The following is a 26,215-nucleotide window of genomic DNA, read 5'->3' as shown; positions in this document are numbered from 1 at the left end:
TGATAAGCACATTTTAAGTGAGTAAATTCTGGGTTTAATTTATTTTTTTCCCATTTTGAGATCAGTTATACACAGTCATAGAAATAATTCAAGCATTTCATCATATTCATGCCAATATTCCACATTTCAAGTATTGGGACAGTGGCTGGAGGACTGTGCTTAAATGTTTGTGGATTATCATGCTTGGTAAAATTTTTGGTATTTGAGCAATACCCTCCACTTATAGTGACATTAGAATAATATAATGGCCACCATCATATATCTAGGATAAATGACAGAGTGTGAATGACTGTACATAGATTTTCAACTATAAGTGGTCACATTAAAGCTACCATCTGTAAATTTATTCAATGTTTTGTTACCAGGAGATGACAGATGTGAAACCTGACCTCCCTTCACCTGGCCTTAGTTCAGTCTCACCTGGCCTTAGTTCAGTCTCACCTGGCCTTAGTTCAGTCTCACCTGTGCTCATTGGTCTTCTGTCAGGTCAAAGCTAGCACATTATTGGACAGAAGTAACAAATAGCATTTGGTGATATGTGAAAATACAAGAGGACCAGGTCGGCCAGTCTAATTACAAATAGTAGTTTTAAATAAACAACTAAATTTAAGGAACGACAAAGAACATGTGACAGCGAGCAACACGAAAAAAAGATTTTATTCATGAACTGTTTGCACAAGCAGTCCAAGACGCAACTTCCTACCATTCTTGGAAACCAAAAGAACAAGTTAATTGAAATAAAATTAATTTAATTGTTGAATAATATCACTTATATTTCAGCATCTTCATAACCTGAATGGCAATAACCTAAAGCCAGTAGTACTTGTGTTTATAACATTGAAAAAGGGTTTTGTTGGGTGTAAACCGGAGGATCTACCACCATAGTCTCCACACACTCCACAATAAATATGAAAGAGTCCGGTATTTGAACAAAAATATTCATCTGTTACTCCAGGTACAATATCTTAGTCTTTATGTGCAAGGTTTGAGCTGAACTCATAACAACAAACATAAACTCACATCAAAACCCCTGACGTCCTCGCAACAATTTCAGTTTTCTACGTAATTTTTTAAATAAACCTAGAGAAATTTTTCATTTCATATTATACACATATATTTATATATACCTTTCATTTTTCCTATATGCCACACCCTTTAAATGGTCTTGTGTTGAGCCGGTATCAGGGCAGATTTGTGTTCAAACACAAGAATTAAGTAGTTCACAGAGCAAACATACAATAGTAAGCACACATTTGCTCACACATACATACAGAGAGGTGAACTGGGGTGAAAGTTTCATGGCAACTTGGCAGAGGCCCGACTGATGCACACTGCTGCATTCAGTCCTGGAAAAACACAATTGGTCACAGTTTTGCACCCCTGCTTCTGACTTACTCTGAACCAAAGTTCAACTGTACTGCTGACTCAACAGGTCCACAGAACCCACAGAGAGGGGTCAAAGGTCCTGAAGGACGACTTCCCATTGGTTCCCATCAAGCTTCCAAGTTATTTGGCACATTAAACAACTAATAAGTAACACAGTGGGCTAAAAGGTGCAACAAGAGTAAAACAACAAAACCATTTTGGTTTATAAAATTAAAAAGACACCTTGAAGGGTGTCACATTTTTCTAGACAAAAAAACTCTCCCCTGAATGATAAGGCTAAAAATAATCAAAAATGCACCCAAATAAACCTTTTTCTACAAAGTCGAACATTAACTCTAGAAATGCATGGACATCACAATGACAGTACTGCATCAACACAAACTTAATAGAGTAGATTTTCCCAACATACTTCACTCTTCTCTCAAACTAAGACCATCTGTCAATGATGACTCAAATACATACAACTCCAGTCCAGGTATAATTGTCATTTGTGGGTCTGGTGGGAGTACTTTCATTAAAAAGTAGAAATGAAAAAAGTTTATAGCTAAGATTGTTCATTTTTGCTGAGATTAAGGAAATAAATTGTAGAGAAAATATTTGATTGACATAAGTGGGCAATATAAAATGTTAAGATGACACAGGCTATTATTGGCTAATATGAACCATTACTCATCTATACAAGCACTTATTCCCCAAGTATAAACTCAACAGTCTCATACTAATAAAGTTGTGACAACCTACAGATTATTTACATTAAGAGCCTCAAAAACATTTGTGAAAATTGAGAGGGAACGTGTGATATGGAACAAGAGGCCTGTAACAGGACATCTTAAACTGATAATCTAATATTAAGTGATAGAGTTTGACTGTTAGTCTAATATTTTAAAAGTAAAATAAACATACACCCTGGACCCATTTACAGAGTAGTGAGATTTAATAAACATTACTCTGTAGCTAGCTCTATATCAGTATTAGAAACTTGTTTTAGGTGATTTTGAATGACATGGAAATGAATGAACAAACTCAAGTCAAGGCAGGTTGGATAAAGAGTGCAAAAAGTAGAACATTTCAAACCTTCATATAAAAGAAACCAGAAATGCCCCTAAAATGTAGAGAGTGGAAAATCTTTAAATTAGCATCAGGTGGTCATCTTCATATTCACACTAAAATCAGAGGTGGATTGTTTTTCTAATGACTGAGAGAATGTATATTTGTCATTATATCACACTCACGCACACGCACGAGCGCGCACATACACACCGCACAAAGAAAGTTGTCACTCAGCCTAGATAAACTGACACTGTCCAAATAGGTTATGTATGCTGCGAGTAATTGAAAGCTCCTCTGGTTGCTCCCACCCACAAGAACTGACCCCAGCCCCTTTTTCAAAAAGCCCAACACATGGACAACTCACGACAGGCAGACAGAGAAGTCCTTAATAATGCACACACATTGTAGCATAGACTAAAACACTGGAGATGCACAGAGAAAGGGTTACTTATATACACTCAAGAGTCACTCCCTGTTCTCCTGTCGATCTCCTTGATTTCTTCACCTCAGAGTGTAGCCCAAGTTACAATGTTGTCCTTGGATACCAGTCTATGGGGTTCCCATAGTAACCAGCTGCTGCTTGTCACCCAATGGAAGCGCAGTCTCTATAGTAACTGACTGTCCGAGAGCCAATCAGAACAGTCTGTGGTCCTTGCACTTCCTGGCGCTGGAATGATCAGGCCTGAACCATTAACACCCTGCTTTCTCTCCATCTCTGTGAATATGTGGGCAAAAATCACCACCAGGCTGTTGTGTCCAGGTGTCTCAAGTACATATCAATGTTGGCACTTCACGCACTTCACTTGGAGGGGAGGAATGGTTACAGACACAATGAAGAGAACAACATTTTGAGCAGCCATTTTTCTAAGTTAGGCCTCTCAAAAATACACATATACATAAGAAATACTTTTTCTGATTTTCTTCTGAAGGAAAAGAGAACATCCTTCAGCTGGTCCACAGTAAAGCTGGTTTGATGCGAGCCTCCTGATTTAACTTGGGTAGAAATTGTGGGGAAATAGTAAAGATAAAGCAAAACATGACGCCAAGGGAGCTTTTCCTGGACACAGACATTCACTCAGAGGCCTTTCACATGCTAAGACCTCTAAATGTGATATCCAGCTCTCCTCCTCCATCATGGTGACTGTCAAGTTCCCATGGTGGTACAAACAACAGATGATTGGTCACAAATCTGGCTGTGTGCTGTAGGTCCGTAAACACACACAAAGGAGTCAGGCTCCAAGGATGGACAGGGTTCAGGTCCTAAAGTCCTGAGGCTAGTGAGTAAACAGGGAGGACTGTGTATAGGTCAGACTGTGTGTGCAAATGAACATGAGCGTGTGGGTTCACAAGCCGTTGCTATTGCGGTGTGTGAGGGGAGGTTTAGACAGCTCAACCACTCCTGCTCTGCCTTTGCCGATGACTTTGGGGGCACGACGCAGCAGCTTCTGGGCCTCTGTAAATGCTTCAGTCAGCTCTTTCTTCCACTGCACAAACTCAGGATCACTCTACCAATGAAAAACATGATCAGAGTATTACTTTAAGTTTTACTAACAAATAAATGGCAACGGCTCTATATTCTTACCTCACACTGCAGCACAAACTGCTTTCCACCTTTGATGCGTAGCAGGATACATTTCTTGTCTTTTATCTGCGTTTCTTCCACAGTCACAATTTGCTCCATTGTCAGCAGATTTTGCTGGATAAAACAGGCCAATGAATGAGGGCAAAGAAATGTATAATAACTGCAGTGAACCAAGTCAAGTTACTACTATACATATACTGTATATGCTTTTTCACACTAGAGTATGTTTAGAGTATGTTTCATTTATTAGAAATCTGTTACAAAGATATTACCAAAAATGTCTAAACACAGTGATCTTAATTATTCAAATGTAATCTGCAAACTAAGGGAGAAAAGACATTCTCATGTTATAAGGTTTTTCTATGGCGGTAGTAGAAACCATTGATAACACATCTATATTAATGAATACATCAAATTGCAGCACATTCCGCCCACTGACTTCAAATAGCATCGAACACTTCCAATTATACTTGTTGTGTTTCTACCAGCAGGGGGTAGTCATAGGAGCAATGCATGCTACAGACTGAAGCAGGGGGTCTGTGACTGGCTCTAAGAAAACAGGACACAGTAGCACCTGGCAAATATAACACTCACCCCTCTGAGCTTTTTTAATTGTGCTAGCCAGGATTCCTTTAATGAGTGCGGACAACAACAGACAAACATGTATTCACTGACAAATAGACAAGCAAAATAAGACAGCCATCATGTCAAAAATAACAATTGGGGAACTCACCCGTGATTCGCCTTCCCCTCTCCACTCCACACGGTTAGGGAAAAGATAGAAGTATCTGCGCTGCCACTGGGTTAAGAAGGGGTTCCCCAACTTGAGCATATAGCCATGCATTATGCAGTCTTTTCCTAAGGCATAGTCTGTGCATGTACAAGAAAATGTCAGCTATATTATTTATAGTGCAAAGTTTAGAGTTTTAACATTGGACTTGCCTTCTTCATGGCCTAGTTGCTTGTTTTTGGCCCGTTTGCGAGCCTCAATCTTGTCTGTGTCGGAGTTCACCGCCTCATATACAGTTTCTGCCACCTCCTGCTGCCAGCGCTCCGATATGACTAGGGGGAAGTTCTTGTACAGTTCCTGGTCACTGTCCAGCAACTGAAAGAAAAAAATTCTAATCTAAGAATCTAGGAATTTAAGAAGAATCACAGAAAGATTTATGTAGGACAATATTGTTAACGATTTATGATATTGGCAGGTAGTCTTCAACATGTTGAACCCAATTTTGATCTTGTGCTTGAGGTCACGAATATTCAATAAATAGTTAATTATAGACTGAGGAGGCTCTATTTAAATCTATATTGGCGTTTTAATTGGTGTGTACTGTGCACTTGCAATGACATGTTCATTTGATGAATGGCAATAGAAAATAACTAATTTGCAGCATGAGCATTGCATCATAGTCATGTAATTATTAATATTACTTACAAGGAAATGGTAAACAAAATATTTTGTACTGCAGGAGAATGTCAGAACACATACTTATAATTATAAATGCTATAACATAAAAGTTATTCAGACAAAGGCGTTGTGAAGGAAACACAAGATGAGATGCAATAGACCTAGTAAGCGGGTTCGTTAAGCAGTGTCGTACCTTGATGCCCTTGGTGTCCTCCTCATCAAAAGAGCCTATATCAAAAGCATCAGCAGCGTTTACCTCTCCCCTGGGAGGGATTAATGGGGGAGAGTACTGTGGGGAGAGAGCATAAGAAAAGATGAGCACAGTGCTGACAGCTTTCTAAGTAGTGTTGTGGTAACCATAGAAATTAATTGCACTGGACATTTGTATCAACAGTGATTGTAAATATTTGTCTTTTTACTTATTCAAGTATATGCCAATTCCACTGAGCCGCACTAGTAGTATGCACACAAAAAAAATCTCTGGTTTATTCACATGATGACAGACCTTTTGCAGATACACCTGCTGCCAATCGATGCCTTTGAAAAACTGGTGTTCCTTTACTTCTTGGGCTCTGCATGGAAAAGAGAGCAGCAATCGTGACTCTCAACAGAAGGTGGTGCTGTTTGCTGTCTGTATAAAGTTCAATTCATCGCCTCCTGGTTAAATTACTATACTTTGCTATAAATTACATGTTTCTATTTGGAAACATGTTTGTACATGTTATTAGAATTATTAGCAGTGATATTAAAAAAAAAAATAGTATAAAAAAAATTTGGGCAGCGCTTCGTCCTCACCCTTGCCCCTGGCAGCCAAGTCTCTTGGATACGTCCCTCTGCAGCAGACCCTCCAGCAGGTCCTTGAGCTCTGCAGTGAATGAGTCTGGAAGCTCCACGTTCTGTAAGAGATCAGAGGAGCCACAGAATTAAACCAGAAACAATGGCAGTAAAAAGCATTAAATGTTTTTTGCACACATTATTAGCATTCAAATCAATTAATCTTGTTGTGAGTTGCTGTGTATGATCTTTGACCATGTCTTAGCTCAAGTCCTGTCCTACTATTCCTCATTGGGTCTGTGCCTGTCCTGCCGCTCTGCTCTCAGCCCTGCTCTCTACTGTCTGTTTAATGAAACTAAACTGTTAATCATCTTAAATAAACACAAAGACATATAGAGTGATATTTTTAGATTTTGAAAGAAAACAGTTTAACTCTGATTGTTAACTCTGATTTTTCTTTACAAGCAACTGTAAAATAAGACACGAAATTGACCCCAACTTGAGGTCCCCAAAGGTTCACACTGGCTCTACTCCACTTTTTACATTGTACATTTTTACATAGAATTATAATGCAGGGTGAAGGAATAACATTTTAAATAATATATTTTTCTATTAATCACTGTTAACTAACATCTTTAGTAACTATTGTTTTTTCAAGGAAATGTATAGCAATTGTAATTTAGCAATAGCAATTTGAATAGCAACTGTTTGTCAGATATAAAGTTAGTTTAAGTATCCAGGGCTTCTACAAGTAAAATAGAGGTCACTGAGAGAAAAAGTTAGGAAACTACTTAAATAGCATTTTTTTGTATTATTATTTATGTATTATATATTATTATTTTGACAAAAAAGGAAACAAACAAGCTTCAAAGTTACAAACATGCTGTTCAAGGGCCCTACTTTTAGGTAGAAGGTCTCCACAGTACAAACATTTCAAGAGACTGTCTGGTTGGAATGCAGTTCAGAATTAAGGCTAAGGGGGAGAAATACAACAAGTGTACACTAGCTTTCAAAAACTAAAATATCTTAAACACACAAAAAACACAGATGTCTTTGTGCAGTAAGTATACAACATGTGTAGATTCCACCTCAGGTGCCTCTTCTAAACCTCAAAGTAAGGCAGTATTGGAGTTTCCTTGTCATGCTTTTACTTCCTGTTGTTTTCCCTGCTTGGTTACACCTTTCTTAAACTCTCCTACGTATGGCAATTAAGACAGCCCCTGGGACTGCCACAGTAAGGCCAATCCACTAGAATCCCAAAACATAGCATAGCAAAGTGCAATTTTAAAATGAAAAAGTAAGGTACCCCGGTTTAAAGTAAATATCGTATTGCTTCTGATACAGTATTTACTGCTTACAACCAACAGCTCTTCTTGTCTTTTTGTTCACATTGCAGTATGCATATAAACAGTAGTGTACATTTCGTATTGCTGTAAGGTAAACAGGACCAAACCCATGTTAGAATGGCTGAGTACAGGCTAGTTCTTTGGCAGTGTTGACACAGGGACTTCTTGTAATATACAGCATGTGTCCTCCACTGTGTGCATTTTGTCACTGGGCACACCTGTCTTTAAGGAGGAAGAATCTTACCATGGTGAGCGTCATGCGGTCAATCTCATGTTTGTCTTTGGTCTTGTGCTGCCTGAAAGGACTGTGTCTGTAAGAGCAGAAGAGGAGAGGCTTTAATGTTATATCTGTGTAGAGGGTCATGTGAGGTCCAGCACTTTATTCTGGCCAGTGCAAGCAATACTCAACAAGAATACTTGATATAGCTAAAGAATTTTGTTGATGCAACATAGAAAAGTAATGACTGCACAAACAGGAGTACTTATAAAAGTAGTATATGGTTACTGCAGCTCCTGTGATACTATAGGAAAGACATGCATCCGCCAAGTAGCTGTGTTACACAGTGTAACACAGCTAACATAGTTCCCATTAAGCCCTCATGTGAGGGAGATAAAACAAGATTACCCGGTTTATGTATTCAGATGAAAAGCTTATGGAATTAATTTGCTACTTGAACACTACATAACACCTGTCACTTTAAGTGAGTCAAGCAAGGTTTATACCTAATGCAAGTTGGGTGTGGTTTGGGTCCTGCAAGAAATGCAAAGTAACTGAAAGCAATGAGCAGTGTCGCACCAGCCACAAAGCACTGTGTGTGGGGGAGGTACGGGTCTGCAAAAAGAGTCCGTAAGGACACTGCAACGGTCTGGAGCGGTTTACAGGTAATTAGATGAGTACTTCTCTGTGTTATTTTGTGATCCCCGTGAACCTGTGCTGTACTGAACAAATACGCACCACAGTACATCATAGTTGGTGTGACAAGCAGCCCACTCAAGTAAACCACTCAAAATAGCAGCCCGTGAGTGTAAACGAGGCGTCACTTCAACAATACTTCATCTATTTGCACAGCTAGTTTTGCAGTGTTATTCTTTCCTTACCGCACATATGTGTGATTATACACATATAAATGCGTATGTATAATTATATATATATATATATATATATATATATATATATATATATATATATATATATATATATATATATATATATATATATATATATATATATATATATATATATATATATATATAATCTTTTCAGTCGTTCAACCTTTAAGCAAAGTCCTATTATGTATTCCTCTTTTAAGTGTTGAACAGACAGAGTCCAACATCAATGGAAAGACACGTCATGCTCTCCTCTCTTTTCACCTTCCTCTCACACACACACCCTACATCTCTCCATGCTCCATGACCTACTGGGCTCAGACCTCTGGCATTTACACACTCTGGATCAAACAAATACACACACAGACCACTGCACACAAAACAAGATCAAACACACCCACCAGGCACTGAGAGAAAAGGCACGCGGAGAAAAGGCTAGAGCCGACTCAAAGAGGGTTTCTGAGAGTAGCACAAGTGGTTTGAAATCAGACAGGAAGTCAGCACAGAGTGGGAGTGGTGAGCAGTGAGAAAGATGTCAGTGCAGAGGGTCAAAGAGAGAGGCTGCTTACCCCCGGAGCAGTTTGAAGAGCATGCAGCCTAAAGAGAACCAGTCAGCACTGCTGTCGTACGCCGTTCCCTTCTGCAGGACCTCCGGAGCCATGTAACCATGCGTACCTCTGCCAATGAGGAGGCAAAGCTTTTGTCAAACACAATTTTAATTTTTAACCTGGTCAGCAATTAATATGGCTTATTGTCTACTCACACACTGGCATGGGGCTTCTTCTTGGAGAAATCACAAGCTAGTCCAAGGTCGGAGATGCGAACATGTCCATGTTCGTCCAACAGGATATTAGCTGGCTGCAGAAAGAGGCAGAAGAAGATACTCAGGTTCAAGCTGATACAGAATGTGAAACAACACCCTCAGATCAGGGAACGTTCTTGGACAGCATGTTAATTCATAACTTAAGTTACAATTTCCGTTGGCTCGGACAGAGTCTGCTGGCCTGGTTATGCTCTACAGTCTGGCAAAACCACATCCCTCATTCACTTTCACTCAAAGCTCAACCTCTGAGTATTATCTGCATTAAGATGGATTGTTTATTGAAGTCCTAAAACTGCTCCCTGAGTTCCAGCAAAATATATCGTCTATTATGGCAACCAGTCAAAACATGGGAACAGAAGAAAAACAGGATCACTAAAAACAACTTGTATGAAATTTAAACTCTAAACACGCATTAAATATAACAAGTCCATTAGAGACTAGGATATTTATCATTCATGAAAACATGTCTCTTTACCTTGAGGTCTCTGTAGACAACAAAACGATTATGCATATGTTCCAGTCCCAAGATTATTTCAGCTGCATAAAAACGCATCTCCTTCTCACTGAACACTCCGTGCTGAGAAAGATGGTAGTGCAAGTCGCCCCCTGAACATAAAAAAACAGCAATATATGTCCAGAATGCCAAACCTCATTACACTCCAAATCTTTAATATTAAAAAGCTAAATGCATCTACTCACTGCATATATGAAACATACTGTATGGAATTAATGTAATTAATTCTATCGGCATACTGAACCAAACTCTAGTAGTTACAATTATGTGTGGGTTGTTGTTGTTGTTTTCACACAGTGACGTTAGTTCTGGCATGTTAGAAGAAACTTTACTGAGTGTATTGTGCAATATTCAAGAATTTACCATTCATAAGGTCCAGTATGAAGCATAGCTTGTCAGGGGTGTGGAAGGCGTAGGTCATACATACAATGAATGGGCAATCCTGCAATAATGCATGCATGAAACCATTTTAGTAGAAAAAGTACAACCTTTGTCAACCAATTCATAATTGTGAAAAACCTACCCCTGTGCTAACAAGTGAAAGCATAATTCTTTCATTGAGAGCCAGCGTCTCTCCTTGCTTCATCTTAATTCTTTTCTTGTCCAAACATTTCATGGCATACCTGATTAAGTAAAAACACCAAATGACTAGATTAGTAAAAGTTTCTTTACAGTTAATATGCATTTAAAAATATTTGCTCACATCTTTCCTGTATCTGCCTTCCTGCAGCCATACACCTCCCCAAAGCCTCCTCTGCCGATTATCCGATGAACACTGAAGTCATTCATGGTCAGCTGGAGGAGCAAATACAAAGGCATCATTTCAATAATGACAACAATTGCATTTAGGCAGACAATGTAGATGTTATTCATAATGACACCTCATGGTTTGTTTTTGGGGAAACATTCAGTGGAAGCAATGTTGCATTTCTTATTTGCATAAAAAAGCTACTACTCACGTGAATATTGAGCTCCACATTCTTCCACTGGCAAAAACGAGTGAATTTGTCACTAAAGGGGAGAAATAATTTATTGTAATACAAGTCAATATATAACAACCATTACTACCAGGCATATGTCTGCAGCTGGCTCACCTTTCAATAAATTTTTGGAAGATCTTCCCTCTCAAGCTGTCACAAATCTCAACAATGTATGGCTGCAGACAAACAAAACCACATAAGCAAAGGCCTGTAGATTTACACGATGGTGGCCATTTCTCAAAATCTAAAATCTGATTTTATTTTTTGTTTCCTACACTCCATGTGTGTTAACTCATAGTTTGGATGCCTTCAGTGAGAATGAACAATGTAAATAGTCCTAAAAATAATTAAAAAAATAAATTAAAGTTTGTCCAAACTTTTGACTGATAGCGTATACATGCAGAGCCATTGTTGGAAGAGGAAAAAAATGTATTGTATTTGCATACAAGCTTAAACTAAATGTAAATAAATGTAATAAATGCTGTTGAACAAAAAGCAAGCTTCAGTGAGTTTTACCTGAAAAAGAGTTGGAGGAACTTGCTTCTTTGCCAAATGACTTTGTACGTGCTCCACTGCTTTCTTTGAAAAAGGCTGAGTAGTAGAGAAAATGAAGAAGGAAGGGTTATTTAAAAATGCAGTGCAAACTAGAATTCCATACACAACAGAACACAGAAATTTGTAAAGGCCATAAGATAATGCATAAAGAACACTAGATTCCCTAGCAACTAGTCATATGCTCTATAACTGAAAAGAATATTTGCATAAGGGGTTCCCTTTAGTCTCTTACTGTGGCAGTAGAACCTAGATATGAGAAAACATTATTATTTAAAAAGCCCTTTGTGCACTCACTCTGACGTCACTACCCAATTTTAGATTGGTCCTGGAGTATGGTGGTATGTTTTAACAGTGGTCTCCATAGTTTGCATTCAGATTATGGTGGCACAAATATTTTTATATCATTTTTCTTCTCCCTGTATTTGTTATTTAAGTCTTTAAGTGGTATAGCTGCTTCTTATTCCACTGATAATGATCAACAATACCTTTTTTCTGTAAAGGTTTAGGTTGTTTTAGACTATGTGGAAGAATTATATCTTTAGAAATTGATAAACTAATTAATTTAAAGATTCTATTTAAATAAATTACAGACCTGGCTCCAGTTAAGCAGTAGAAATGGATGGATTTATGTAATTGATAACAATAACAAAAACAGACAACAATTCAGTCAGTACACCTGTAAATTAATCAACTTTCCTTACTTGTTTCTGTGTGAGGCTGCCTAATGGGAATTCAACAATAGTTTACCATCTTATCATTGACTATACATCATTTCAAAATGCCTTTTTGATAAATAGAACATATGCCCTCTATTTGTCTTTATATAGTGCCGTTCTCTTTTTTATGTCATGAGGGCCTGCACTGCCTTTGACCCAAGGTGAGTGTGTGCTCACATGTGAACAGGACAGGAGCTCCTTCATGATGTATCCATCGTAAATCTGCCGGCTCCGGCTTAGCCTCTCCTCCTCCGAGTCCAGCTTCTCGTACTCTTTAATCTGAAACAAGAGTCACCTGGTCATCTGAGTGCTACATAACAACAACGGAAAAGCCTGCCCGGGATAAATCTGAATTAGGGATTATGGCTATAATCGGTCACACAACAACTAGCACGCCAGCAGCACGCTTGAAAGACAGACTTACTTCTTCGTAGAACTTGAGCTGCGGTACTGCCTCATCAATTTCATTCAAACAGAAGTCCTTGAACAGCAGGAAGCCTGAGAAATAGAAAGACAAATATGCTATGGAGGGTAATATTCACAACAAATACAAATTGAATTTAAAAGCACCATGAGTTTGGATTTTTTTGTTAGAAATTATTTGGTCAACTGCAGCCCTACTAGATTTACATGTTCTAAATGCATGGCCAGTAAAAATACCTCAACTCTAACTTCCACATGTTGTTTTTTCTGCCCTTCTTGTAGGTTTATGTGTTAAATATGACCCAAATTTAAAACAAGCTGTACAAGACACTGTTACATAGCAAAGTCATTGTAACTGGCTACATAAGCACAATGAATGAGTAAAATGAATGTATAGTTGTATGTAACCAACTTACTTAAGGCTAAAGGGCAACTTAATTTACATGTATTCAAGTTCAAACAAATCTATCAGCAAGATTTAGGAAAGGTAAGAGCCTTGTGTTGTCCAGGACACGACTGACTCCAACAGCTTCACCTGATTACATGGCGCATTAGCAAAAATAGACAGCTAACAAGATCCTGTTGATTTGTTAGGTCGCCATTCTCCTGTGCCCTTCCACAGTTGAGAATAGGGATTTTTAAGGTCAAAGATCTAAACCTGAACAAAAACAAATTTGTTAACATAAAACATGTTTACAAGTTATGTTGTTTTGTTTGTTTCAGAATAACCTAAATGTATTTTATATTATTATTATTATCTACTATATATTTAATTCAAGACTTGTTGCTTTTTAATATTTAATTAAAAAATCTGTCTCAGAGCATTCTTCATTTACCCAGGCTGAAATGCCCACTATCAAGAAGTGTCACTTCTTCCCCTCTGCTTAATCTCTTGTCCAGATGTGACGCATCACTTCCCCTTCTCTCCAATAGCAACTATAGTCCACGCAAACAGCACTCTCTCACATGGCATATGACTCAGCAGTGGTCATACATGTTTTCTGAGGGTACTACTGCTCCTCAATACCCAACAATCAAATAGTATTATTTTTATATCAACAGGAAAGTGCACAAGAGGTATTAAGTGGGAAAAGGCACTTCTTGCATCACAGAGACTCCAGGATTAACCTTAATCACAGAACACTTCAACACTGCCCAGCTAATTCAACAAATAGCCTCTTCCAGGGAACACAGCCAAGCACACACACACACACAGATACACATGCACACGCACACATGCATGCACAGCGAATGGAGATAAGATGCAAGTTCCTCAGAGCTTTGTCTCATTAGTGAGATCACCTGAAAGATCTAAAAATACCAACTGCTAGTCTTGACAGCCTCTTGTGGCCTCTATCATCTCTACCACCTACAACTGGTGAAGCTGTGATGAGAAATGATACTATACAATTGACAAGAACGGCTTAAAATGACTGTTGTATAAAATAAAAGGGAACAATTCTAACAAATGTTATAGACCAACTTTCAGTGCTTAATTCAAGTGTTTATTTCACTAAAACAATTAAGCTGGCATTTGTAATTGGGATACCTTTCCAGAACCCATTGCATTCTCATATAAGATCCCTAGATGCTACCCATGTTACTATTGTAGGGCTGAGTAGCAATTTTTGGTTCAAGTAGCAGCACTTTTTGCATGTATTAATCATCATCAACAATAACTCATGAGAACTCACATGCCAATACAATTGCATACAATTTCTTACCCCAGTATCAGTACTACAAAACTTTTGTCTAGTACTGTAGTGGCATGTTTAAACCAGGGGTGTGAGTCATAGTGATCTGCCCATCAGACTCAGCCTTTCATTTTTATTGATTATTTTCCAATGGATGTCCTGTCATCTGTTCTCTGAACGGACTCGCTCACCAAACTACAGATTTCACCTAAATCAGCAGGGTAAAAGTGAAGTGTGGGCTTTGGGAAACATGTGGAAGAGGGGTGACTGTGAATCTACGTACTGCGTTAAAGGGGAGCTAATGTGGAGCCAACCAACAAAAACAGATTAGGAAAGGCATTTTACATAGTGACTGCAGTCAGTAAAGTTTGTAACCAGAACAAAGACCAAAGAATGGGGAGGGGGCAGGTTTCATATCGGCAAATTTATAAGAAAAAAAGAATACATTTTATTGAAACTTTTAGTGTCTTAGTCCTGTAGCTGAAACCTGTGCAGGATCACATGCAAAGAGAACTCACTTGAGCTGGGAATTAAATTATGGGCGTTTTACTTTGTAATAAAAGGTGCTAACCACTCTTCAATGATTTGACCAAAATGTCTGGTTAAAAAACAAAACCTGAAAGCAACTGGCTGTAGACCGATTGCTTTGCTTTGTATATTATCAATACTTTTCAGAGAATGAAGGCAGGGCCTGAACAGTGTGCAGTTACATATTATGCCAAGTCAAGCTTTCTTATCTCCTTAAGTGAATACTGGAAAATAGTGTAGGGAAAGAAGATAGCATTATAATAAAATAACAGTTTTTGGTTTGTTTACTGAAAACAATAGAATGTTAAAGTATGACCCACTAAAGATTTTGAATCAAAATTACTTTGACTCAATGAAACTGCATTCCAGGAAAAGATTGCTTCATCTATGCTCTTATTGCTTGGTGTTCATGTAGTCTCTTTATTTCCCCTCTCTTTTCTCATCATCTATTTTATTCCTTCTTTAATCAATTTTATTTCTCCCTGTCGACAAGCATATGCAGCAGTTCTGTTGGGGTTCCCATGGCAACCACAGTTGCTAGGCAACACACAACTCTCCATCATCCATTCCAGAAGTCTGACAGATGGAGAGGGAGAATGCAAAAACACAGCAAGATAAAGATGAGAGCATGGGGGTACATTAGGAAGAATAAAGCAGCAGCACTGGGTAAAGCCACAGCGCATAAAGGGAATGATGCGATTTAAAACATACAATGGGACAGGAACCAGTCCAATTGTCAAGTCCTCCTGGACATCTTCCTCAATTGTAGCAGTTGTAAAGAGGTTTTGTGGTGTGCAACTGGTCATACAGGCTCCTGGTGAGACGTTCACTGTAAATGCTAAAGCGAGCGGCAAGAGTGTTGCATTATAAACCTGAGATAATGAGTGTAGTAGCTTCTGATGATCTGATCTAAAATAATTTTCAGGGCCAGTATTCTTACCACAACACGCTCATAATAAAACACAAAACACGGAAACATAAAACAGTCTGCTACTGTATCTAGAACGGCTTAAAAAGTAATTGCGAAGTGTCAAGGCACTTTGTCAAAGTTTAAAACACACTCAAAAATTATGTTTTGTAGTATTTTGAGGTGGCACAAAATTATATACTTCTAATTTAGGGGTCTGGGTTCCCCTGTATACATAAAGATAAATAAACAAATAAAAAATGATATACTGTGGAGACAGCATGGACCAAGAGGCAGTGTAGGTCTAAAATGGTTAAATCATGAAAACAGTGTGATCTATAGCATTTAGTAAAAGAGCACTTGTAACATTACCCCTGAGGATAAAAACACCATCATCTGCCTGACAGTGGTTGTCATGACAGTGGCCAAGGCCTGTTGAGCTCAAGGACAAAGCATAAGAGTCTGAAATCAATCTCACTGCTGAGCTGCGCATACACAGATTAAAGTGATGCTTTATTTAATGTTAAGGTGCAGGTGGTTGAGCTTTAAGAAACCCAAAGAACACCTGGACATGTTAGAACTCAAGCATGGACTCTCCACAACCGCAACATGGAACAATATGAGAATCATATTAAATGACTGTGGTTACAATTAAAAATAAAAAGGACAAACCATACACGGATTATTGCAAGGTTTGTTAAAGGTGCACTATAGGGTTTTTAAACTGCAAATGCTTTTACAGATCCAGGTAATATATGTGCTATGTGTTCACATGAAGGAGGAACTTGGAACTAGGGTCACAATTCGGATACTTTTAGTAACATACAAACATACTTTCCTTTGTTGTGAGATATTTGCCATGCATTTTCAGAAAAACTCACATGATCTACAAGAGAAATGATATGGACAGTAGATAAAAAATCTATATAAATACATTTCTTGATGACAAATTGCAAACAGTAACTTGTTGAGTTTTGTTGTTAATTTAATTTGGTTTATTTGAGCACTGTAACAGACATCAGACTGTTGTTTAAAGTTCTGGAAGGATAAAGTTGAAATTAAACCCTGATCACAAAAACTTATTTAGGTTCTATCCTCTGCTCCACAACACTGCAACACGGTAAAGTCAGACACACAACTGGAGCAAAAAATGCACAGACCAAAGTTCATCTCATAGAAAAAGCAGATCCCCACTTTAGAATCACCTGTAAAATAGCCTGACCGACATGGTCCATCCTATGAACCCTCCACCTACCAACCCTCCATCAAGCAGGACATAATCAAGAGACAATTTGATGTTGTGTGATCTGATTGTTACAACTGTCACACTCCTACTGAAAGGGGAAAATAAGGTTGCAACGATTAATTGGAATAATCATAGCTAATCAACTACTGAGATTCTAGTCAATCTTATTTATACAGCACATCAAAAAACAACTTCAGCTGCTCAAAGTGCTTCACATAAAAAGTTAATAAAAAAACAAATAAGCAGATAATACAAAACATAGAGAAAAACAACAAATAATTAGTAACCTTTCTCTGGAATACAGAGATTCAAAAAACATGTGCCAAAAGGTGTTTTTATCATAAAGAGACATTGGCATTATTAAATGGAAATGGCAAAACAAATTATATAATTTGTTATGCTCACTGAAAAAAGATTGATAATTAACATTTACAAATAAAGTGTAGTAAAAAAATGAAAATATTATCTGGTGAAAAACCTGAATTAACTAGTTGACTTGTTGAAAAAAAATCATTGATAAACAACTTAAAATTAATTTCTCTCCAAGTGCAATTAATTTATGTTTGAAATTGAGACAACTTATTATTTACTATTCATCATATAAAAACACAAGGGCAAGACTAGAACAGTAACTCTCACCAACATAATCCAGAAGACATATTCTCATAACTGCAGTGCATGTGATCATTTTACTAATTAGGTGGATTACAAACATGTATTTGAAAACAAACCTATACCTTTTAAAAGGCATGAGAACAAAACAACAACCCAAATATGCAGTATGACTAGATAGCGAAACATTCAAAACAATGCATTTGCATTTCAAATGAACACTAGCATAGGATGTGGCATTTTATGCTTGCTCTGATACACAAGTCACCCATATCATTCTGACCAGTGGGACTGAGCAGTTATAAAAATCAATTTGAAGATTTTAACTAATGGAGCCATCTTAGACGGCAGAATAAATAGATGTTGTGGTTGTATACACAAAAGAGTACAACTTTACCATCAGCCCATCACTACAGTCTGTGCTATTTATTTAGATATAAACTAAAATAAAGTGTCATAAATTTCAGTGTTGTATGTTTATTCAAAGGAAGTAGAATTAGATGTAGGAAAGTGTAAGAATCAACAAGTGTGAGATAGAATAAGGACAAAAGCAGAGTGAAGACGGCAGATAGAATTAACAGTCTATTCTCACAGGGGGCTGAGACACAAGAGTAAGTAAACCTCACTGAAGCCTGCAGGGCCGCTGTCGTCCCAGGATGCACCACATACTGGCACACTGCTTTCTGCTTAGGATGGAAACCACATGCCAACGCCACAATATACATCCATACAAACATCGAGGTAACCATCTTTGACTTGTATTCAACTACAATCCTGAAAGAAGTTATAGTTATTTTGTTTCATACCAAAAAGCTTAACTATAGTGGGCACTCTTCACTGTGATTATTTTAGGGGTGTATGAAAGTCAACTTGTGGGCATCTGCTGTAAAATGTTCACTTTAGGTAGAATCCAAATACAATGCAGACATGCATGCTGAAAATGTAAGGAGTAGAAATAAGTGCCATTTCAAGTTTTAAAAATCTGTATATTTTAACCACAACATCTTTGGTTAATGCACTGAGATAAACTCACTGTTGTAAATCGGCAAAAATGACTAGGTTGAGCAAAGCAAGCTGAAGTATACTACTTTTTTCTTGTATATAGTAAACACATAACCATACTTTTAGCTTTATAAGCCTACTCTCCTAGCCTACGTCTACTCATCAGTCTGTTCAAACAGACAAATTTGATACACTGAGGACAAACTGGGACTGACACTTGGGCACACAAAAACTTGGGCAGCTTATAAATAATATCAGTACTAAATATTATCAAATGCTCAGAGATGTTTCACTGAACAAATCAATAATGAGTGACAGTAGAAAGTTTGAGATTACATTTCATTGCAAGAGCCACATCTTTGAGGGTTGCACTCTGGAGCCCTGTTTTCACATATTGGCTACAGGCCTAAAATGAGCAAGTACACCTCTTAACACATGTTTTCCTAGCGGTTTCTTTCCCCAAGCAGTTTAATGCCTCCTAGCGTTGTCAGAGTGAGTTGTACACAACAAGTACGATCAGTGTTCCCCAATTATGCTATTCCCTTAATTGTGATCCCTTTAATCAAAGTTCTGCGATTAGATGCATTTTAGAAATCCTCTTCAAATCTGAGCAGGCCAGAAATCTGGTTTATGCATGTACACTTAGTATTTGTATCTTCTTACTTCAAAATGTTATCGTGACAAGCAAGAGACAGACTTTTTTCAGTAATGTGAGCATGAATGTGTGTGTAAAAACATAACTCAAGCAGTGTTTTTGACAGTAAACATTCAGATAAGACTATTATAAGAGCAACAGTGACTCATAGTAGTAACTCACCAATTTTCTGGTTGAAAATTTTGTCAAATGTCAGTTCATCTCTCTCTTCAAGATATTTCTGCATCACACTGCGAATACTGTTGGAAAAAAGAAAAAGTATTAACTATCAGAGTCAAGATTTTTATTATTATTGTTAAATCAAGCAAGCAGCATTGAAGGTGAGGTCATGGCCTAATCGTCAACTAGGTTTGGGAGTCTCCCTGCACCAGTCCCCACACAACACTGCACCAGAGAGCAGAGCCACAGGGGAAGCTGAGGGGATCCTGGAGAGATACATGCTTCCCTGGGAATGAGTGTTAATGAGAATGAGTGTGGGGAGAATGAATCAATTAGCACCCCTCCACGGGCCCATTAACACTACAACAGCATCATGATGCCATGGGAGCTGACACATAAGGGAACTGACCAGGCTTGGCCGCATCTACAAACACCTCCACAAAGACACTCCAGCCAATAAAAGTTCTTGCTGCAATTTACTCTTACACAAAAGCTCAATTATATATAATACATAACAGATGTATTAAGACAACGGTCCATTTTAAAGTTGTTGTATATTGGATTATATGTTCAAACATGACACAAATAAAGGCATATATTATAGTAGTGCCAGAGATTTACAGATAATAAATTGAACACCTTAATTTTGGAAAAGAGAAACAGGACCTGTGGGCTCAACAGGCACACTAATCTAATAGTCGTGTCCAAATATCCATTTGAAGATGAATCAACCAGAACCAGGACACCTTAGTTGTTCTTATTGAAGGGTAAGAGACAGACAACAGATGAAAACTGCCCTCTTCACTAACTCTGGCAAATTATACAGTTATTGGTGGTCAATATGCACTGTCTGTGTAATTAAAAAAAGGTTTTGCAAATTGTTAGCTCAAAACTTATGCCAAATCATCCATTTCCTCGTACAAGCTATGCTTTCACATTAAGCCTGGAGGAACATCCTCTTTTTTGTTTACTTTATCAGCTACGTTCTGCGGCCTAGAGCAGGGTGCTGTTGAGTGTACAAAGTGTCCACTATATGTTCAGATTCCTCCAATTTGCGGTAAAGCTACAAGCTTGTCTATCAAAAAGAATGACCAAAAATGTAACCAAAATTTATTGTAGTCTTTTCCATATGAAATTGGTCTAGGCAACACCATTCTTTGATCTGATGTGTCATCTAAGAACATACAGCCAAGCGTAGCTCCACTATTCTCATGATGGCTGCCTGTGCTTTGAGTACCTCACAAAGGGGACTGTGTGGCACAATTAAGCATCTGACAACAAAAACCTGACAAAAAAAAATCTGCAGTACATAGTCCATACTATTTTACTGTTTTATCAAGTTCAAGTAGCCAGAGTTTTGAAGAGCTGAGCAAAGAAGGCATATGGGCCCCCTTTAATAGAAAACAATAGAAAGAGGAAACAATCCTGGGCCCCAAAGTCTCTCGGATAATACACCCCTTTCCACCCCTCCCTCTATCAACTTCAGTGCTTGCAAAACATTCAAGACTGATGTGGAAGTGGCCTAAACAATTTTGGTGTGATTTTAACCCATTATGTAGCTGAAAACTTTATTTTTCTGTGTTTCTGTCACATTTCTACATAAAACGCATGGTCATGTGAAGAGGCTTTACTTGGAACAATGCTCCTGATTAGGGCAAAAGCTATAGCAAACCTATGGGTCAGCTACAAGTAAATGCCCTTTGTAGCCTGATTGGAACAGCTTTGATGATGCAGCAGTATGCATTTTTGACCAAATCACATGTCTCCTATATTTATCAACAGTTACATACAATGATCTACAGCTACAAATAAAACACTTACAATACAAATAACTTTTTGAACCATGTGACTAACCAGTTTTAAGCAGCTGCATTGAGACAGAAAGTCAATCATTATATGTAATCACCAATTAACTAATCACAAGAGTATATTTACTACTTGATTTGGTGATTATAAAAAACACTGACAAAGTTCAATCTTACCATTACGTGAAACACCTCAAAACAAAAATCAATTTCCGTTAATATTATGTTAGATATTTTGATGCCAATCTCTGTGTCCAGCAACATTCTACCCCTTTCTCTTGAAAATTCAGTATAGATTAAGGTTATACAAAGTGATCTATATGATTCTTTAGTTTGGAGATCACAAAGAGCTGTTGACACAAATTAACCCACTATGCAGGCTAATGGAATCTGGAAATTTATTTGCAATTAAGCTCAACAATTAAATCACAAAAGTGTACATTTTATTAGGCTGAACTTTTTCACTAAAGTGACAACATTTCCATTTGCCTTCCCCCATGCCTCTCATCTGGACCGTCTTTGGTATTGCTGTCAAAATCTCACCTCTCTGCCAGAGGACACAGCCCTGGCCTGTCGAGAATGTTGCAGCACCACACTATCTTCCAAGTGCCACATTTAACGGCACCCCCAACAAGCCATAGTTTGTAAGCCGCATGTATACTGTGTAACAAATGTACACAGATTTATCCACATCTACAATAAAGGGTTTCAAGTTTTATGAGATCTGATTGAGTTATCCAGTGAAAATGCATTTAACTGAGCAGGGTGTCAGCTGATCGATCAGAGCAGACTATCAACACCAGATAACCATAAGGATACAATCAGGTAAGTAGCACAGCTTTTATTTTGTTTTGGGATAAGGCTTGTTGACTGAAAAGAAATGGTACAAGTACAATTGTCCTTTAAATCAGAATTTCTGCAAATTGCACTCACAGAACTACACCTGTATGGGAGTACCTGTACTAGGAAACAATATATTCAAATAAAGACAGATTAAACTTGTGAATCATGAGTTTAATCTGCCTTTTTACATGTTAATACCAAATCTTGATAAAACTCACTACATTTAAAGCCTACAAAATTAAATAAAATGATTCATCATCTAATACAAATTTTGGTCAACTAAGACACTATTGACCAATTAATCAACTTCAGCCTTCCAGCCCTATTCTGCAACTTCAATTATGCATCCTCTAACAAGCCATCCTTAATGAGACTGGGCAAAAGTTGAGCCTAGAATATAACACCTGGGCTAAGTAGGAGGATCTAATGCCCAAGACAACCCTTGGACAAACTTAACAAATCTCTCCCATATGTCTATTGCAGCTCAATAACCATGAGACAGCATCTGGGGGCTTCAAAAGTTAAAAAAAATCTCTGTAATCACTACACTTTCAGAAGTATAATTAAAAGTGCAGTGCAAAACAGTGTTTCTCACTGATGAGAAAATTAACTTAGATGACTTCCAATGTCATGACACAGAGATCCCAGAAAAGACTCAGTGAATGACACACCACCACCACCACCACCATTCAGAAAGAATTCAGACTCCATTAATTCCTTAATTTTTAACTAAAATTACAGAAATTAATTTCCATAATGATTTTTACAAAATTGAAAAATGTTATGTGGATGCATTGTATTCACATATATTCCAAACACAATATTCTAATAATTTAAATATCATAAAAAAGTAAGATATGTTGTCCTTTATAAATTGTATTTGAATAAAAAGCTCTCTGTGTGAAGATTTGGTTCATATAAACAAATTGGATTGATTTTGAATCTAATCTTTTCTAGTCTGTATTAAAAAAAAATCTTTCAGCACTGTTTTCTGTTTCTTATTCTGAAGGAATGAGTTCTTCCATTGAGGAAAGGGGGCACTATCCCTTGCAATTGAGATGGTCTCATTTGTCTGCAAACATTAAGCTTTCTTGGTAATTTACCTTAGGTTTGAGTGAAGCAGATCTTTTCTGTAAGTAACTCACTTGGAAATACTTTGACCCACCCTATGTACCAAAACATCTCTCAACTTCTTTTGGATTACTGTAAACTATCTGAGCCTTGTGTCACAATTGAAATACTTCAAATATGGCACTGTGCATTAACACTTATAGCATCAGAGTGGTTTTGTCAGTTGCCTCGTGTTTCTGTTGACCTTTATTTGTATGGTCTGATGAATTTTCTTGAGCATCTCTGTCGCATGACAGGAAACTCTTAGTGGTTACTATATCTACAATTTTACAATGCAAACTGGCAACTGATGTGAAAACATATCACATGCTACTTACATTTTACCTCATAACTTAATAAACAATTACTCCTTCCTCTTTCTATGATGGCTCAAGGCCTTTACACTAAAGATTACAGCCAGTTATTGATGGATAATTTGTATAAGTATAAACTTCTGGTGTTAAGATATAAAGTCATGTTACAATTGATTTTTATATCTGGACAGGGATAAAATCTAAACAAGCAATATGGCTTTCGTAGTGTAATGGGTCAAGGGTGGGAGGACTATGCATAAGTTTTACTGGTGGTTAAAGGAACTGAATGTGTAAACGGTTAAAAATCTACCAGCATTAGGCTAATTGGCTAGTACAAATGGGCAAGCCCTCCAGTACAAACCCTTACAAAGACCACACATCTATTATCCTGTAACAATAATACTAATCATAATGTTTCCTTGAATATGCAATATTGCACAGTTAAAAATTGTATTACACATTTATTTGATAGATATAACTGGAGTAAGCCTTGTCTTGCATACTGTTGACACAACAGTTGTAATTTGACTAAAAGCAAATAGTTCCGTCAGCTCACTCTATGAAAAGCAACTGTTCCAATAACCAAATTGTAACCACATCCTCTTCACTCTTGTTGCATGTTACACTACCAAGCTACAAAGACCATCCATTTGGCCCTGGACAAGAGGTGTTTGCAGTAATCACACAAAATTAAGTGATTTGCTATTTGCATTAGGAATGAATTAGTTTATTTAAGTAAACAAAAATGTCATCGAGTGTTGGCCTGCGGCCACATTGTTCTGCAAACAGGCTTCAACACAGCAGCATGCAGTACATGTTGGATGACACATACAATGATCGAAACAATTTAGCCCTAATGTAGCCGAATGTCTGCAAGGACTTGAATAAGATCATACGGCCGTGGCTGTCACACCTAGGGGCCTCAGTTGTGTGTTAATTTCAGCCTTTACAGCAGTACATACAAATGACTGTAATCAAAACAAAAACAACTAAAATATGGTGAAATTGGGTTACCTGGGCTCAGGGAGGATAATTTTCTTGCTCGCCCGGGCCGCTGGAGTAGATTTGCTCTTCTCCATCGCCATCAAATAACTCACATCGGCAAGCACTGCTTCGAGGTCCGCCATCTTTCGACCCTGGAATGATCAAATCGATAAAATACTGGGTTCGAGAGGGCTGTTTTAGGGGATCAGAAAACAAAGTCCATCAGATATGAGCAGCATCAATGGTCGAGGCGTGTGACAGGACCAATGGAGCGAATGACACGGTTCACCGTCGAGCGTAAATGTGGCGTTGTCTTGGTCGGGTTTATTTCCCCTCAAATCATTATCTAGAATCCCAAATTTCTGCCATGAAGACAACTGGTGGCAGTTCAATGCATAAAAGCGTAAAGTTGCGCAGGTTACAGTCCTTGCAACGTCATTTAGTCTAAAATCTGCACAGAAAATTGTGATGGTGCATGCAGAATTGCAGTCGTGTTTTACGCAGCACTTCCTTGCTTGTACTGATGCTTGCTTGTAATATGACTAAAACACATACACTGTTGCACCAAATGATGGGTCTCTCTCGAGACAGCTGTCAACTCCTACAAGTCTCAGGGAATCTGTCGGCCCGGTCCACTTGATCGAAACGAACTGGTTTGCCACCAGTGCGGCATGCGCCTCAGTCTTTTCCTTTGCTTATAAGAGGCAATGCTGGGAGCAGACTCGGTCACACATGAGACAATTTGAGATCACACGCTGCACTGCACAGATGTGACAGTCTTCTTCCTTTCCTCACAACGTTTAAAACAGATACATTAAACCTCGTTGCATCTGAAAAATCTGAAAGGTGCTGGGCGACAACTTTCTTGAAGAGTATAAGGGCACTGTGTGCTGTCGTCCGTTACTCCTAAAAAATCTTGGTCCAAGTAGATCAGACACGTAATGGCAGAAGCAGAACCGAATACACACGGCAGAAAGAGTGGCCCAGAGTCATGACTGGAGCCCAAGAAATCCACGCACTGCAGTTGTTTATGTTGCCGTGGTCGCTGCTTCCTGTGTAATGGTTAAGGTTCCTTATCGGCTCATCAATCATTAAAACGTCGCCGAAAAGATGCAGTAAATTAAGTGATCTAGTATCAAAACCAACTCGAAAAAAGAGTTTTGCTTCTAAAAAAAAAATAAAATCCACACTTCCAGAGCAGTGGCGTTCCCGTTAGTATTTGTGGCGTTTGATTCATGTGCTAGTTAGCTTCGACGAGACGTGCTAGCAAAATGAGACTTGTTAGCCACTAGGCTAACTTAAAGCGAGGTATGTGTCATCAGTCGCTATGCGCATCTAAGATTTTTATATCCCATAGAAACATCCAATGTCCCTCGTTGGTCGAAGGCATTACCACTCACAGGAAGATTAACACTGGCACGATTTCAGACACCGATTTAGTTGGTTAATAAGCTAGCGGAGGCGAGTTAAGTGGCCTGTCTAAAAAGGGAAGTATGTGTACCCTTCCCAGAGCAGTTTCCGAGAGAATCCGGGTAAAAAAAAATGCACAAATCCAAGTTAATCCATATGTGCTTGTGTTGTTCCTGAGCTCCAGGGACTCTCTCCTCCTCGCCAACAGGACCATGCACAGAGTGCTGCTGCTGAGTTGATGGTAGCGCAGACGGACGATGGAGGAGGGGAGGGTTCACTGGG

At 38.2% G+C, this 26,215-nt stretch overlaps 1 protein-coding gene across 1 annotated transcript; it reads right to left on the bottom strand.

Moving 5' to 3' along the window:
* Positions 1 to 639: 639 nt before the first annotated feature.
* grk3 (G protein-coupled receptor kinase 3) lies at positions 640 to 26,215 on the bottom strand. Its single transcript, XM_033988994.2, has 21 exons — positions 24,554 to 26,215; positions 19,471 to 19,547; positions 12,666 to 12,739; positions 12,419 to 12,520; positions 11,487 to 11,561; positions 11,085 to 11,146; positions 10,950 to 11,001; positions 10,694 to 10,785; positions 10,514 to 10,613; positions 10,354 to 10,432; positions 9,952 to 10,082; positions 9,417 to 9,511; positions 9,223 to 9,330; positions 7,791 to 7,857; positions 6,222 to 6,322; positions 5,932 to 5,998; positions 5,620 to 5,715; positions 4,961 to 5,123; positions 4,752 to 4,888; positions 4,019 to 4,132; positions 640 to 3,941 (listed from the first exon to the last, which is right to left on the bottom strand). Exons 1-21 carry the CDS (start codon positions 24,664 to 24,666, stop codon positions 3,780 to 3,782), a joined length of 2,067 nt encoding a protein of 688 aa, XP_033844885.1. The 5' UTR covers positions 24,667 to 26,215; the 3' UTR covers positions 640 to 3,779.

This window comes from Periophthalmus magnuspinnatus, chromosome 23 (assembly GCF_009829125.3).
Source record: "Periophthalmus magnuspinnatus isolate fPerMag1 chromosome 23, fPerMag1.2.pri, whole genome shotgun sequence".
Lineage (NCBI taxonomy): Eukaryota > Metazoa > Chordata > Actinopteri > Gobiiformes > Gobiidae > Periophthalmus > Periophthalmus magnuspinnatus.
The sequence above is the reverse complement of the archived record's forward strand: the minus strand, read 5'-3'. Positions and strand labels throughout refer to the sequence as shown.

What these genes read in the sequence shown, in the direction of transcription:
- grk3 (XM_033988994.2), bottom strand. Translation starts at nt 24,666, where the DNA reads ATGGCGGACCTCGAAGCAGTGCTTGCCGATGTGAGTTATTTGATGGCG. An exon ending in CTCTTCAAACTGCTCCGGGG is followed by an intron (nt 7,858 to 9,222) that starts GTAAGCAGCCTC and finishes CTGCTCTTACAG; the next exon opens with ACACAGTCCTTTCAGGCAGC. An exon ending in CTTGGCTGCCAGGGGCAAGG is followed by an intron (nt 5,999 to 6,221) that starts GTGAGGACGAAG and finishes TTTTCCATGCAG; the next exon opens with AGCCCAAGAAGTAAAGGAAC.